Genomic DNA, 17,394 nt, shown 5'->3' with positions numbered 1-17,394 from the left:
ATATATATATGAAATTTAATGAGAAATATACTGGGCTTTTCTGAAGAAAATTAGAAAAATAGAGATATATAGAAAAAGGTTCATGCCTGCACTGAATCTCTTAATGAAGTTATTCTGCAATATGGGTAAATTTGGAAAAATTTATGGAAAAAACTTGTATATTAATTACATTTTAGTGCAAAATTTTGTCAGGATAAGCTTTGGAATTTAATAAAGTACCTTGCACGTTTAAAAAAATGAATGGTAATGGCTTGAAAGGAGAGAAGAAAAAGATTAATAGGAAAGAGTATTTTCCACTAATGGAAAAGAAGTTTCTTTAATAGGTTTAGAGCGGTGTATGATATAAACTACTTTAACACTATGGAAGTTAATATTTAGAAAAGAAAACTATTGTTAAAAATCTTAGGCGTATCTGTAATATATCTAATATGTAATGGTGTCATTTTAAGTCAGTTCAGAAAGCAGAATAGATACTAATAGTTTCAACTGTTTTTTAAACACCAAATACTGAAGCAATTTTTATAAGAATTTCACTTACTCTTCATGAAACACCAAAATAGTAGGAGATGTTATCATTTTCATCATATAGATTGGGGAAATGAGGCTCAGATTGAGGAAAATAAAATACGGAAGGATGCAGAGCTATTCAATTGCAGAGTCAAAACTAACTCTCTGATTCTAGAATGGGTTGGCAATCATCATACAATACTGTTATCTACAATGAATGGGTGTAGTGCAGTGTCATGAAATAAATTTGTCACCTGCTATACACACCCCAAATTTCTAAAACTAAAATGCCAAATGTTAAAAGTGAATATGATCTTTCTTATGCTTGATAATCTGTTTTGAAAAATCAAGCAAAAATTCTCACTTTGATGTGCAATATATCTGCAAAATATGTGTGCTGAATATGGATGCCTAATAAGATGGGAAGATTTCATGTGGAAAATAAAAAGAACTAAGTAAAAACAATTAGTGATTTGAATATTTAAAATGAAAGTTTCAGTATGTCAAAGCCATTATAAATAAAATGAAATAAGAAAAACATTTAAAATGCCCATTACAAATAATTCTGTTCCAGGTCAGTAAGTTTTAAAATATGCATTATCTCATAGAAATATGGATTAAAAACTCCCAGAAAGAAACTTACACATAAAAATAGCACATATAAGGAAATGATTACTTTCACCATCAGTCATGAATCACAATTAAAAATCAAAACGTCAGTAATATTTTAAAATTAATATAAATAATGACAAAATGTTCACTGTTGGGAAAATTATGAGAAAATAAACATTAGCCTATACTATGGGCAGAAACATGATTGCTTTTTGAATAATATTTTTGTGATATGAATAAGAATTTTAAAAATGTTCATATATGAATAGTTATTTTGTTTTCAAAACATTTTATTCAAATATTATTGTATTCTCAAACATTACTGACTTGGTAGAATTGTAAGTCTAGTTTTGTGATATTAGGTTAATGTTTAAGTTATGATGCATCTGTGATACGGACACCTGTGAAGCCATCTGTCATATTTTTGATGCTATGTAAAAGTGGGAAAAGGCTCAATATATTTTTAGAGTAAAATCATGAATATGGTCAATAAATATACTTAAAATATAGCATGTTACCACATACAAACTCATAGATTGGTTGCTCTTGTGGTGGGCTTACATTTGATTTTTCTTTTTGTGTATTTTTTCATTCTAAAAACATCATTTTTATAGTCAATAAAAATATTTCTCTGAGAAATCCATTAACTATTGTATTTATTCTAGCACCGGGAATAATATTATGCATGTAGACCACATGACAGGATTCCTTTTTCTTCTTTCTCCTTCATTCTCAAATCTAATGAAGACGAGGTTTTATCTTTTTGTTACAGATCTGGTTCAGTGATCAGAGTTTGGAAGCTGAGAATTTGCTAGTAAAATCATAGGTCAAAGTTATTTTAGCAAAAGCAGTCGACGTCAACAGAAAGAATGTTCCTATCCTAGGTAAATCCCATCCCCAACAGGTCCTGTGTTCAGGTCCTGCCAGTTACCTTTTTCCATCTCAGCTCCCTAGGAGTCAAGAAGTAGGGGCCTTTCACTTTCTTTGGGAGCAAGTGCCAGATGTCCTTGGCCCTGTGTGAGAGCATTGGCACCTGCAGCTTCCCGCTTGGTGAGCCTCCTGGCCCGCGCAGGGTTTGTGGTGGACAGAGCTCCTCCTGCTGCAGGGACAGCAGCCCAAGGTCTCCTTGTCTGGCGCTTCTCAGCATGCACAGCCCATCTGCAGACTTGAGCTCTGCTCCCTGACCCTGGACTAGAAGTTGCGTGATCATGACACAGGCAAACAGTTCCTTCTTATTGTGGCTCCTGGAGGCCAGGGCCATTTTCTTTTCCTCTCCTAAACCCATTTTCCTCCTTCAGGTCTGCTCCCATCTGTGCTGTGTTCTCTTCAAATCTCCCCTGCCCAGTCTCCTAGGAGTGAAATCCTCTTGCTCTCTCTATGTGTTTGTTCCAACTCAAATCCTGTGACATAAGTCCAGGTCCTGTATCACCCAGAGCTCCTCCACTTTAGCTCTTCAAGAGCCGATTTCTGGTCTAAATCAAACAGTGTTTCTTTCTTCTTGCCTTCCAGTTATAATGGTTCTAAATTTCCTGGCAGCATTGGTCAGAGTGGGGTCATACTGGGAGGTGAAGAAAAGAAATACACAATTATTAAGATTTCAAGACTTTTTGCCACAGTGATCTTGTCTTGCCTGAAGATTTTGAGTGTCGAGGCAGGGTCCTGTGATGCACAGAAAGTATGTGGGGCCACTGCTGATGGGTTTGCTCAGAATAAGCAGGACCTTGGAGGAGAAGAGGGAGAAAGATCCAACAGGACCAGTAGAGGCTCTGCTGGCCAGGGAAGCCATTTGGTGGGAAGAGTGAGAGTCTCTGTGCAGCACCATCTACTCACGGCATCTCCTAGATGTTTGTGTTACTGGCAATGACACTGAACCTGAAAATTCTTTGAGACATCACAGCATAACCACAAAGTTCACCGGGATACATAGTGGAGTAGCTGAACTGGGAACTCACAGCTTGGAAATCTTGCTGCTGTGGCTACTTTGGAGCCCAAAAACCACCAGAGCAGGCAGGCTCAAAGCAGTCTCCCTTTTTATTAGGCTAGATGAGATATTGTCAAGTCCTCATTACTGGATTCCAGTTTTTAAAATGACCAGAGGGTCATAGGTTATAAACACAAAATATGTAAAGTAGTTATAGAAAACAGCTAATGATTTTACTTGTCTTTGCCTCCGTGCACCCTTTGATGTTTTCTATAATTTCATGCAACAATTTAAGCATACTAATTTGGTAGTTCCAAAAAATAGCAAAATAACTTTTATGTTTATTTCAATGCACAGAGTCATTTTACCTTTTTACAGAAAACGTCCCTGTAGATCTTCTGGACTATTGGTGTCTATGTCATAATCTTAAAACTACTGTATTTTTTTTTTTTTTTTTGGTACCAGGGATTGAGCCCAGGTCCTTGCACTTGCTAGACAAGTAGCAGAAGCACTAAACTAAATCCTGGCCCTTAAAACTACTGTATTATGGAAAAGGGCTAAAGGTGTAGGGAAAGTGAGAAGGGTAGGGGAAAGGGAATAAGGGAAGAGAAAAAAATATGAGAAAATGAAAAAATGGAAATAAAGTATTTGTAAATGGGGGGGGCGGTGAAGGGAGAGCAGGGACAAGGGAAAAACATGAGAACCAAGACCCGTCATGTAGAGGTACAAGATCCCAATAATGAATGTAACTGTACTGTATATCTAAAATGTACCAATAAACTCAATAAAAAGAAAAAGAAACCTACTGCATTATGGAGTAGTGAATTCTTTAAGCTCTTCTAAGTCAGCAAGCTTAGTTTATCTGTGTGAAGGAGGCAAGGTCCTAGCCCTGGTGTCAGTAGCCTGAGACATGCAACTATTTGATGGGGTTGCGGGACAAGAGTGCCTGACAATACTGTGTTTGAAATAGGAGAATAAGCCCAGGCTTCCAAATAGCGCTTAAAACCTGTTTTTCATGCATTGGAGGATATTATAGAATAAACTCCCTAAATAAAGGGACCGGTTAGTCAGTGATGTCAGGACATGTACATAGATCTCTCCCAAGCTGTGTTTCCTGTCAATAACACTTAATTATTTGAAATTTTATTCATTTTTGTATGCTTTGTCCCCAAGAATTTCAGATTTGTTAGATGTGCATTACACAAACTGCCAGATATTGTGTTGAGGTGAAGTGGAATAAGAGATAACTGCGAGAAAGAAACAGAACACTGTGATAAGGCAGATAGTGGTATATTGTTTTACAAAGGCAAAGACAGAGCAAAACCTGAGCCCACAGCACAGCACGTATGTCTGTGGAGGATGAAAGGCCTCTGAAATACACCTAAGAATGACCAAAGGATGCAAAATCAGGAGGAGGCAGTGCGTAGGACTACTGATTTTTTCCTTGAGTTTATTGGTACATTGTAGGTATACAATACAAAGACATTCATCAATGAGAATTTGTACCTTTTCATGATGTATCTTGGTTCTTATTTTTTCCCCATTCCCCTGCCCTCCCTTCAACTCCTCTACCTCTTCCTATTTACAAAGAATTTGGAAGGCTTTGACTATTTTGACAGGGAGTGCACCTCTTTGTAAAAAAAATGAAATAACACCATATTGAAATGTTTGATGATGGAGAATCTGATAATGTTTCAGCGAGTTAAAAGTCCACGGAAATGACAAGTATTTACTTTGACTAATGTAGCATGTCTAAAGATTATAATTTATTTTAGTTAAAATAAACCTATTAACAAGGGCCTTTATTCTTTCTTTCATACCATTTCTCATTGCTTCAGTACTATTTTTCTTGTGAGAAAACTGATTTTAATCCTGCTCCTATAAATGAGTTTCAGAGAGACAGAACTTGAACTGGGGCATGGCTTTGTTTGAGGGGAGAAGATACGTGTCTGTTAGGTTCTTTATTTTGGAAAACTTTTCATAAAATACTGTTCATGTCAAATAACACAATTAGAAACTTTCCAGTCTTGGCAAATACCGGATGACCTGGATGCTTGTGTGCATAGTTGTATCATATAAATCATTTTCTTGACTATATTTCACTATCTAGACTTGTCTTGGAGTGAAGAAATGTTTCTGTACATAGTGGGCAGTGGAAATGTGAAAGAAGAGATGAACCATATGTAATGAGTGGTATTCTTTCATGTAACTTCTTACGAATGAGGGAGTGCTTCTTGCCTGTGAAAACCTGAAAGCCCCAAACTGAAGAAGTTAACTCTCAATAAATCCTGAAAATTGGCTGCACATTGAATCTTTCTGCCAGAGACTAAAACTACTGAAATTTTATTTTGTCTTATCCTGAGGCATAACTTACTGCATTTCCAGGAAAGGATGCTTTACAGCAAATCGAACAAACTTGAAGGGGTCACATAACCTGATGAGATTGTTTTTATTTAAGGCAAAACCAAAAGGAAATAAAAAGAAATTAAGTGTGTCTATGGGAAATGATACCATCCCAAGCTACAAACATTTCCCACAATATTTTGAAGAAAACTATCAAAAAAGCAAACTCTTATTTCCAGTAGGGCAGGAGGTTTGTGTAGTTCTATTTCTAGAAGACTCATTGTTACTTGGAGTCAGTTAATACTAAATACCTGAATGATCGGTGGGTTACTGGCTGAACGACTGGCAGAACCATCAGCTGCCCCGTTGTCTTCCACCCTGGAATTGGATGAAACGGTCAAACCGTGGTACTGGATTGCTTTGAAACTCATCACATTGGTGCTGCACAGGTTTTAACAAGAAAATTTTGTCCTAGTGCCTAGTGCTGATCATTTGTTTGGTATTCGAAGCACAAGCTAGAATTTACCAGTTGCCTCAGGAACTCACTCCCTTTTCCAGTTGAAACAATTTGTTTGATACCCTGTTTCCAGTCCTCCTTGTGTCTCTCAGAAGCAATAAAGGACAAGTATCAGGTATTTTCCTGTAGTCATTTCCTGTTTTGTTGCTCGTGTATGTAGAGTGACATCCCAAAGAAAAATATTCACTAGGTGAGTTCCCTTTAAAAATTTCAATGCGGGGGTGAAGAGAGGGCAGGGACAAGGGGAAAAAATGAGAACCACGACCTGTCATGTAAAGGTACAAGATCCCAGTAATGAATGTGACTGTACTGTATAACTAGAATGTACCAATAAACTCAATAAAAAGAAAATTTTTTTTTCAGTGACACCTGGGAACAGTTCAAATGGTAAATTGTTTGTCTCACAACAAGAATGTCTTCTGAAGCCAGTATCTGTGCATACGTAGAGCTCCTCCTGTGTACTTCTCATTCCTTGGACTTTTCTGTGTCAGAAAATGTTATGAGTTATATCTAAAATGTTACCTAACAGTTTGGTATGCCCACAGGAGGGGGTTCTGGATCATGGGGTTGCTATATTCACCAGTACATGAACCCACTGATGAGTTCCTAATTGAATGTGTTGTCAGGAGTTGGGGTCTGGTTGGAATTGGCAGTTCACTGAGGGGGTGACTTGAATAAGTGTACTTAAAAAAATTATTTAATATACTTTTTAAAAATCAGTACATGTTTACAGTACATATTTACATTTGTGTATGGAATTGGTATATGTATATAACACATCTTAGTTCCTTTTTTCATCCTCTTTGATCCCCTTCCCGTTTGAGAAAGATCTATTTCTGTATTTCCTATTATGTGTCTTTTATTTTGCTCTTTATATTTTGGGCTTCTCATATAAGAGAAACCATTTTAGCTTGAACGTCTAATTTATTTCACTTAACATTATGGTCTCAAGATGCATCCATTTTCCTGCAAATGGCTCAAGTTTATCTTTCCTTATGGTGGAGTAGTGCTCCATTGTATATAAATACACATTTTCTTCATCCGTTCATCTGATGGACATATAGGCCACTTGGAAGCTAAATCTTCCAAGATGTAGCTATTATGAATCGTGCTGCTATAAACATGGGTGTTCATATATTGCTGTAATATGATGTCCTTATCTCTTTTGGAATTTTATCTAGAGGAATAGTGGGGGCAGATGCAGTCTCTACCCTTAGTTTTGTGAGGAAGCGCCATACTGATTTCCAGGGTGGTTGTACTCGTGTACATTCCTACCAGTCAGGTAGAAGCGTGTATCTTCATCCCTGGCTGCTTTTTCTCTCTACTTCCTGGCTGCCACAGAGAGCAGCTGTCCTCTGCCCGTTCCTTTCACCATGCTATTTCTGCCTTGGAGCCAGCTGGCTTCGGACTGAACCCACTGGAAACCATAAGCCAAATAAACTTTTACTTTGAGCTGTGTAAGCCAAGTGTTTTGTCTCAGTGAGGGAATGTGACTGATACAGAAGTAAACGTTACTTCTATATGGGCATGTTCAAACTCTAGCCGTGATTAGGAATCCCAAGAGAAGGGTTACATTCTGTAATGAAAGTGAACAAATTTACAAGAATGAGGACCTTTCCTCAAGAGCTTTTAAATAAATTTTTATTAAAGAAATGTGAATAAAATAGAATATTTTCTGTTCTCCAGATTAATTGCCACTTTTCAGTATACTAGTCTTAAAATATTTGATTGAATTTGGAACAGAATTCTCCCTTATTTTGAGAGGACTGAAAAATATATTTAGGAAGAGAAAATGCAACAGGAGTTGATGTATTTATGAGTTAGTTTATTAATGGAAAATTTATCTGTGCAAAAGCTATAACTTTCTATTTAGGGCCTTGAATTCATCCTTATAGAAAGTGCTGAAAATTCATTGGATCTTTTGGCAAAGCTGCTACTCTGAAACAGTGAGTTATATATAAATAGCTATGTAACATTAATAGTACTTGAGTGTCTACAACTGCAGGATGAAGTGAATGCTATAGCTTGTTCATATTTTTGGAGAAATCAGATCCACAAATCCTAGGGACTCCCATTGAAGATTACTGACCGTGTTAAAATCAGATGTGGTTTAGTCATCTTTTTCCCATCAACACAAATCTCACCAATGACAGAGTTGTTGTCAAATATGATTTTGGTGACGTGAAGACAAAGGCCCCTGAGAACACAACTTAGTATTGATCAAAGGAGCTCTGGAAGTGCTAATTCCATTTGCTCACTTTTTTTCTGAATTAGACTTTTTCCTGAAGAGCTGATGGTCAATTCCAAAATTATCACTCTTAGAAAAAAGCATAAGAGAAAAGCTTAATGATATCAGACTTAGATTTCTTTTGTATGGCAGCAAAACCATACAAAATGAAAAAAAGGAAACTGTTCTTTATTAAAGTAAAAACATGCATTAAATATTTAACCAGGGATAAGACAATGCATAGAATGTGAGACAACTTTTAGCAATCATACATTGGATAAGAATGATATTCAAATATAAAAAAGTACAACTGAACAAAAACCAAAACCTAAGTAATTTCATTAAAAATGGGCAATGGACTTGAATAGGCAGTTCTCTAGAAGCGACATGTAAATGTCCAGTAATCTGATGAAAAGACATCAGCATCACTGATCATTAGGGAAATACAAATCAAGGCCGCAGTAGGCTACTACTACCTCACATCCATTAGGATGGTTATTATAAAAACAACAAACAAACCAAAAAACTAGAAAATAACATGTTGGTGCGGATGTGGAGAAACTGGGACACAGATACAAAGTCTTACACATAGACACACCGATGGTGATTCCTTAAATTAGACTACCATGTGACTCAGCAGTGTTATTTACATGTATGAACCCTGTTAGGAAGTGAAATAGGTATTCACTCATGTTCACAGCAGCATTATTCATAGCAGCTCAAAGCTAAAAATATCTAAGTGTCCATGGACATACATAGGAGATAGGTGTGAACCTACATAATATAAACATACACATATCCTCCAACAGGAAGGGAGTGCTGATATGTGTCGCAACATAGGTCAATCGTGAAGACATGATACAGTAAATGAAATAAGCGCATCACACAAGAGCAAACACTTGCTTCCACTTACACAAACTGTCTAGAGGGGTCAAATGATTGTCACAAAAAGTAGAATACAGGTTACCAAGATGTGGTGCAGTGAGGGATGAGGAAGTATTGTTTAAGGGGTAAAATGTTTCATTTTTGTGACATGAGAAGCATTCTAACATGGATGGCGGTGATGGTGACTGATACAGGGCAGCGCATAACCCAAAGAAGCAAAAATAATCCCAACAAGGGAAATATAACTCCCAACCTATCATAACTCTGAAATACAAGTTCGTGCTGTCTAAAATTGAAGAATGAATTCTAGGAAGAGTGGAGGTTAAGGGTAGGAAACATTTATTGAGAGAAACATAGCTTCTGTCTAAGAGACAGTAGCGGGACTGGAAAGTGGGCTGCCTGCCTGCCCCGCTTTTCAAACAGGTTTTATGGGGCAAACCCAAGAGGTGAGGTGGGAGCAAAGTGGGACAAAACTGTAAGATCCAGTGGAAAATTTCAGGGTGGGCCTGAGGTGGGACAAAATCATGATGAGTAAGATTACAAGTACTGTCACTTGGTTAATGTTGATTAAATGGGGGAAGTGGTCATGTAGCAAGCCTACATGGAATGAACAAGGAATTTCTGGAAAGGAAATGGGCTAGGGAGCTTGATCCCTCATTAGAATACCGGTCACTGTTACTCAGCCCCAGGGGAAATCGGTAGGTGCAGTACCAGTGAATGTGCCTCAGTTGCTTTTCTCTGCTGAGGGCCCAGCTTTGTCTAACTACCTTATTATAATTTGTAACTAACTTAGCTACCTGCAATAATGGTTGAATAATAATATGAATACTCTAAATATCACAGAACTCTTTATTAAATGGTGAAAATGGTTCATTTTATATACTGTATATTTTTGCCTAGTATAAAAAGCCTAAAATTCATTGTTATGGAAACACTACAGCTGTGCCTCATGGAACTTTTAGGAGGAACAGGTGCATTTATGGGCCCAGGCAAAACTGAAATAAATGTACTTTGCTTTCAGTGTTTTCTGCTTCGTGCTTCTCATTTCTCTATTTTTTTCCTAGTTCTTACGTCAGGCACCGACTCTGAGAACTTCATGTTGTGATCATTGTCCAGACTGTGGCTTCCCAAGTTCTCCTTGGGTTCTGAATTATCTGAATTTTTTCCGTGTTACCAAAGTTAAAACTTTATTCCTTCCCATTTCCTCAGAAGCATGCCCCGAGCAACTATTACTTTGGGATATCATTTAATATTTTTCTTTCTCCTGTGGTATGTAAGATTGAATCTGTGAGAGATTCTTCAGTGATTCTTTAATGGGACAGTCTGGCACTGCGGACGCCAATCAGAAGATGATTGTGCCTTCCAAATAAACTTCAAAATACAGAGTGGAGGCCTTGTCCCTCTTTGACTAGAGAAGGCCTGACCTTAGGGGCTATAAAATTGAAAACAAGATGATGGTTTTCGCCTTTTGAAAAAAGCACAGGAGCTTGGATACTAGTGATAACTTTCTGTACATCACTTCTCGTTATATTCTCCATCTGTATGTCAGTCCACACCAGTGGCTATAGTGGCAGTAATCTATACAGAGATGGATTTTATTGTGGCAAAGAGTTTCAGATTTGAATGTGGGTATGTGGCATACAAAATTAAAAAGCGAACCAAGGAAAATTATTGAGATGATTTAAAAAGTGCAATTCTACAGTGGGGAAAAATGAATGCATAGAAAAATTCCCAGTGTATCTTTGAATATTTCAGCAGTTTAAGATTGCTTTTTAAAACAAAATTAGTTGAAAATGTGTGCTGATTAGATTCATTTTATAACAAAAAGAACCCCTGTTGAGACTATTCAGAGAAGAAATGTTTTATTTAGCTGGTTTTTCTGGTTTTAACACTTCCAGAAATCATCATCATTACTCTGTATATTAAAGAAAATAAAGAACATTGCACACAGAGTACTTGTGTTGCAAAGTCATTTCTTGGTATATGAGACATGTTTGTGACCTAATGCAAAATGTGTATAAATTTTAGACATGTATAACTGTTGAAATATGCTGATAAAATAATTTAGAATATTTTGTGATCAGAGATCCTTATAAAATTGCTGGGAATTAAAACTTGAAAATGAATAGATTCATGTAAACACATGCATAACCAATCATAACCAGTTGATTAACTCACAAAACCACAGTCATGGACTGCTTGAGGATAGAGATACATTTTAATAAATGCATTTTTAGGCAATTTTATCATTATGTGAACATCATAAGAGTGTACTTACACAAATCTAGGTAATATAGCCTACTACATATCTATATCATCCTTCATTAAACTTTGTTACGTATTGCATGGCTCTGTGTGTGTGTGTGTGTGTGTGTGTGTGAGAGAGAGAGAGAGAGAGAGAGATGGGGAGAGACCTACAGGTGACTATATGATGTAATTTTTTTTTGTTCACCCAGATTCCCAGGATAACTAGGGGCTATAAAACAATTAGGCTATCCCAGCTACTCTGAAATAGCTCAAAGCTCTTATGAAAATTGCAAATTAGTATGATTCCATTCTAACTGTGGTATGAGCAAGTAAGATTCATATACTAACATAATTCCTTTGCTTTTGGGTAGAATGGTGTCAACCCTGTAAACACATGTTTCCTTAGGCTGGCTAGAATCTCTGATAGATGTTTAATTTTACACTGGTAAAAATGGGACAGTGGATTGAAAATCAGGCCTACCATGGAAGAGCTGCAGTTTTAGAGTTAAAAAACAAAATTGACTTCTAAACTTAACCTTAGCACTCACTCATTGTTCTCCCTTGCACAAATTACTTAATACCTGAGATATTGTATAAGTTTCCTCAAATTTAGAATGGAAGAAAATGCTTCCTTCGTGGTGTTATAAGCAATAAATTACTGCCTGTGGAATGCCTAGCACAGAACAAGTCATCATGGCAAATTGTAACAATGGGGATTCTTATTACAGAGTATGACCGATTGGCAAAACCTTGTAAAATAAGAAATCTAAGAATAAAATTAATAAAATAGACCATTGGTAGGAAGCAGGCTTAGTACTGTCTAAAAGTGATAATTCCAAATCAGCTTTCAATTTTCATGATCTAGAAAATGTACTAGATGTGGTATTTTTATGAAATATTTTGTCAGATGGTTAAAAATTGCATTTGCATGGGGTGCTAGGCACCTCAATTAGCCATCACGTTTACTTCTAACTAAGGCTAATTTAATTAGCCAGGAAAAAAGAAATTGGTCTAAAGGCAACCTCTACAGTTGCGAAGGCCTGTGACTAAGGGACAGGCTTTGCACACCGAAAGAACTTATTTTTAGAATGTGACACTTGCAGATGTGGGGTAATGGAGCAACGCATGCTTCGTTGGTTATTGGGAACAACCAGCTGCTCAAAACCTTTGCTTATCTATCCCAAGCTTCTAGTATCAGTCGCATCCAGGAAAAAGAAAAAAAGCCAGGAATAATGCTTCTGATGTGATAAAAGCCCTGTGCTTTTTCCTCAATTCTGAGATTCAACAGGGAGGTTTAATGTTCCATGTAGGGATTTAACCCATGGCCAAGTTTGAGTAATCTGTGATTTGTCTCCCAGACCTAAAATTCTGATGCGACAGGATGGCAGGAAGATCACTGTGGAGTTGAACATGTAACTTTAACAATAATTTCTCATTTTTCCATGGTGCTTGAGAGTTTTGAAGTATTTTTACACATGTAATGTCATTAGATCTTCATTGGAGTTATTTGAGGGGGGCAGGAGGTTACTATTCTAAACCTGTAAGTAAAGAAAAGGTCTTGTGGTTGCAGTTGAGTGACGGCACGTAGTTAACTGGATTCCAAACCAGGATTAGGCCTCCAGTCACCCTGTGTGACATTCTTTGTGTTAGAACAGTTTTTTCTGCATGGCAATTTATGAGGATGTTGTATGTAACAAAGCTTTATAGTAAGAATTTAGAATTGTGAAAAATAACCCTTGTGTTAATCTGTATTTATCATTCATTTGTTGCTAACCTTTCTTTTTCTACTACTGTCTTATTTCTGAAGAAGCCAAAATGAGATGGTAAAAACTAATCTTGCTTTTGTTTTCTCTTTAGGCTCTGGCTATAAAAGGTGTGATTTTGAGGATGGGTTCTGTGATATGGAACAAGATGGAAACCTACAACTGGGCTGGACAAAGAGAGATGGGACAACTGGTCTCTCACCTCCATTTCAGGATCACAATGGGAATATGTCTGGTAAACGCTCTGAGGTTATTTCCTTTTTTCCTTTGGTCAGCTTTTCATTTGTTCAATCCATTATTTTTTGGTCCTAAGTATTTGATTAGTGAAGTAGAATCTTATCTGACATGTGCATATTAACAAATATAATACCTACTTTTATGTATTCGTTAATCATTTTTCAAGTATTGCACATTCTAAAATATCACATCTGGATTCCTCAGACCCCAACAGGCTATCTAGGTACTAACGAGCATTTTTCTAGTTCTTTTGACCCTGAAAACTGTAAAATGCAATCATGATAATGTGACGTAGATTAATTAGGCAGTCAGATTTCTTTGCTTTTGATTGGGCTGATTTCAGCTCTGTTTAGGAGCACTTGTTTAATCAGGCTGACTACAAAGCTCTAAGTACCGCTTACCAGGGGGTCAGACTTTCATTCCTCTCATTTATTAACTGATGAACTTCAGTCCCTCAGCATTTGTACCAAGTGATTAATTTGTATGTGTGAGCAGAACGTAAGTCCGTGTCTACCCTCCTCTGGTAAGGTTCCACAAAGATGAAGGAAGGTACTGCTGTGGCATAAATAAAGAATAGTTATTTTTAAGAGCGATGCTTCCTTGAGATAAATGCAGTGAAATACTGAAATACGGTTATTCCCCCAGGGATAATTTGAAGAAAGCAAATGCTCAGGCACATGGTATTGATTTGGAAATGTTTATATGAATATTATATGTGGAGTAAATCATGGGTTTGTTACTCTGGTGCTAAGCTCTTGTGAAATTTACTTCATTGATTCTTAGTGTGCTAAACTCTAGAAGGGGAATAATGATGCTAGTTTATAGGCGATGGTTATTTTAAGAGCTACGTGAGATATTGTTGGTAAGGTTTATCATAGAATATTTGTCCCTCAAGAGAGATGCTCAGTTCATTGCTGAGTAATTTTAGTATTGCACATACACATGATAGAGTTTCATTTTACCTTAGATGCAAAAATGCTTTTGCTCAGAATTCGTAATAATTGTTGGGAATAAGTCAAATTTATCCCAAAAAGAAATCAGTTTCACAAAGTGGACCATCTACTGACTGCAATACAGGAGGATGTGTTATGTGAGATGGTGGTGCTGAATTTTGCTGTCCACTTTTAGCCATTGTGATGTTCTGCAAGCTGTTGGTTCTGTGCGTCTCCCCGTTTCTCCCTTGTATTCCAGTGGAGTCTTTCCCAGCATGCCTTTCTCCTGTACAGAATGCCTCCTGTTCTCTCTGACTCTCGTCCTCCTGCTGGTCTCCACGCCCCTCGGAATTAGACAACCTGAGAAGCCCTGCCGTTGTGCTTCTCGCTTTGCTTCCTCTCTACCTTCTTTTTATTTTTTGATAGACTGATCAATAGACTGATTGAACGCAGTTTGTATAAAAATGAGATGTTGTACAGACATCGTTTCGTCGTCTTACGCGGGTTGGTTTAAAATCTTTGGAATCAGCTAGATGAATTAGAATCTTGGTCCTCTCAAACAGATAGCTGTGTGGTCTCAGTTTCCTCAATTGTAAAATGGGATAACAACAATAAAATCTCCACAGGGAAAAGAGGCAGATTATTGACTGGCATTAGTAATTGAAGGAGGGTGATCTCGGGGCAGTCTTTTATAAATACAATTTTACTAGAACATGCATCTCTTATAAATACACTTAAATGCCTTTTATAAATACATCTTTTACAAATACATTTACATTTTAAGTATTCTCTCATGATATATTTAAAGAAATGGTTTTGCTTTAAGTAGTAGCTATTTGAAAATATTGGTTGAAAAATGACCTTAATATCTTATCTCCATTTCAGAATCCTTATTTCATAAGTATTAATAAGTATTTTTGATTAACTTACTTTTGAAATATTTTCTAGTCCTCCAAAATAAGAGTTTTCATTATGTAATCAATGCCCTGAGTTTTCTGATCTATGTCTGAAAATCTATTAGGACATTAAAACATCACTCTTGTCAGTACTTGAAATCCAATAAAGCTCAGGGGCTGAGAGAATAAAGTGTAATATTGATTTTTAAAAATTATATAACTTTTTTTTGGGTTCTGTGGATTGAGCTTTATGGATAGGGCCTTTGCACTAAGCTATATCCATGGTCCTTTAAAAAATTTTTACATTTCAAGGCAGGGTCTCACTGTCTCTAAATTATGTAAATTGACCTTGGATTTACAATCCTTCTGCTTTCATCTCCCTGAGTGCTGGGATTGCAAGCATTGGCTACCATACCTGGGGATTGCAGTTGGATAAAATATATTGCAACAACAAATTCAAATGCATCTCTGTAGTGTGTACTATAATAGACTATTTTTAAAAAGGGAGGAAGACTATATAGACTTTTAGATAATTCTGGAATTCAGTTGATGGCAAAGATGATAAAGATGTTTTCAGATACACTGCTCACTTGAAGTCTAAAATACATAGGGCGTCAAACATCAAAATAATTTGTACGGCTTATGTTTCTCTCTCTCTCTTTTTTTTTTTTCCTGATGCTGAGGATCGAACTGGGGTCCTTGTACTTGCAAAGCAGGCACCAGAACCAATGAGCTAAATCCCCATCCCTGGCTTATATTTCTTTTTACCAGGTTGTTGTTTGGGTATTTAAAAATAACTTTTAGCTGGAAATATCAGAGCATTTGTCATTCTGATTAATTGTTACATTAGACCTAAAATCCACATATCATGAAACATACACACTATTGAACAGCACTCAGCATTTAAATTTTGTTCTGTAGTAATCACATGCTTTATATTTGCAATCTACATAGATAAATATTATAAATCAATGTAATTTCTGTTTTAAATAATATTAAAAATAAAATGGTCTTATGTCGTACTGATTATTTGAAGTAGCCTTCATTCTCTCTAATTATCTGAGTTTGTCTCTGGTGTCATTTCTCCTCAGCCTGAAGAATTTCCTTAAGTGTATTTTGTATAGTTCTTTTCGTGATAAATTATGCTAGTTTTCCTTCTCCAAGTATGGTTTTATTTTGCCTGCCTTCTCTCAAGATGTGGAATTCTTTTTTCTTCATTTTAGGGCTTTAATAATAATATTCCACTATCTCCTATCTCTGTAGTTGCTGATATGTTATCCATGGTATTAAATTATTGTTTTGCTGTACATAATACAACTTCGATGTTTTTTTTTGGGGGGTACTGGGGATCAAACTCAGGTCCTTGCTTTTATGAGGCAGGTAGTGGAACCACTGAGCTAAATCCCTGGCCCCTGTGATGTGATTTTTTTTTTTTTTAAGACCAAATTGTGTATTTCAAAATTTGAATTTCCCTTGGTAAAGTTCGTTTTTCTTATACATTTTAACCTGTCTTAGTTACTTTTCTCATCACTGAGACAAAATACCTGACACCCAAAGTTAAAGGGGGAAAGGTTTATTTAGCTCACAGTGTGTAGAGGTTTCAGTCCATAATGGCCTGGCTCCAAGACAGGGTGGCGTGGTGGAAGGGTGTGGCAGAGGAGAAACAGTTCATGTAGGCAGAAGACAGCAAAAGCAAGCAAGCAAGGGATCAGAGCAGTTTCTTTCTGCCCCTTTTATGCTCTATTTAAGCCACTTGGATTTGGGTGGGGCCAGTCACATACGCTTAATCCCAGGGTCACACGCTCTAGATTCCTCCACCTCTGAAAAACCCCACCTATGGCTGAATGAGGCTTTAGGGGTACATCTAGACACAGCCATAACATAAGCCTAGTTTTCTTAACTCACTGTGCTAAATTACAACTGCAGTCTTAAGGTCCTTATTTGTTTCTTCTCAGAGTTGCCTCTGTTGATTGTTTCTTCCCCATGATATCACATTGCCTTGAATTTTTGCTTTTATCCTTGACATTATGAACATTGCTATTGCAAAGACTCTGGATTCTGTACTCAGGAAAGTGTTTTTCAGAGAGTAGCATGATTTGTTTAATCAGGTGATTAACTTGCATAGAGGCAAGTTGCAAACACTATCTCGTTTGTAGTGGGCTGCAGTTTAAGCATCCATTCAGTTCTTTCAGGGGTGTTTGTCAGAAGTGTTCCCTGCATGTGTGTGTTTCAGACTGAGCCAGAGCCTTAGGCAGTGTTTGCTCATGGAGTATGGGGCGCCCCTGGTCTGGCTTTCTTCTTCCTGGA

The 17,394-nt window shown here is 36.9% G+C and overlaps 1 protein-coding gene across 1 annotated transcript in view; it reads left to right on the top strand.

Moving 5' to 3' along the window:
* Malrd1 (MAM and LDL receptor class A domain containing 1) overlaps nucleotides 1-17,394 on the top strand; it is a 638,235-nt gene that overhangs the window by 6,330 nt on the left and 614,511 nt on the right. Inside the window, exon 2 of the mRNA XM_019205159.2 lies at nucleotides 13,117-13,257. Coding sequence (XP_019060704.1) covers nucleotides 13,117-13,257 — 141 coding nt within the window. The remainder of the gene's footprint in view (nucleotides 1-13,116; nucleotides 13,258-17,394) is intronic.

Source organism: Fukomys damarensis, unplaced genomic scaffold (assembly GCF_012274545.1).
Source record: "Fukomys damarensis isolate Sample0158 unplaced genomic scaffold, DMR_v1.0_HiC HiC_scaffold_37, whole genome shotgun sequence".
In the NCBI taxonomy this organism is placed as follows: domain Eukaryota; kingdom Metazoa; phylum Chordata; class Mammalia; order Rodentia; family Bathyergidae; genus Fukomys; species Fukomys damarensis.
The sequence above is the reverse complement of the archived record's forward strand: the minus strand, read 5'-3'. Positions and strand labels throughout refer to the sequence as shown.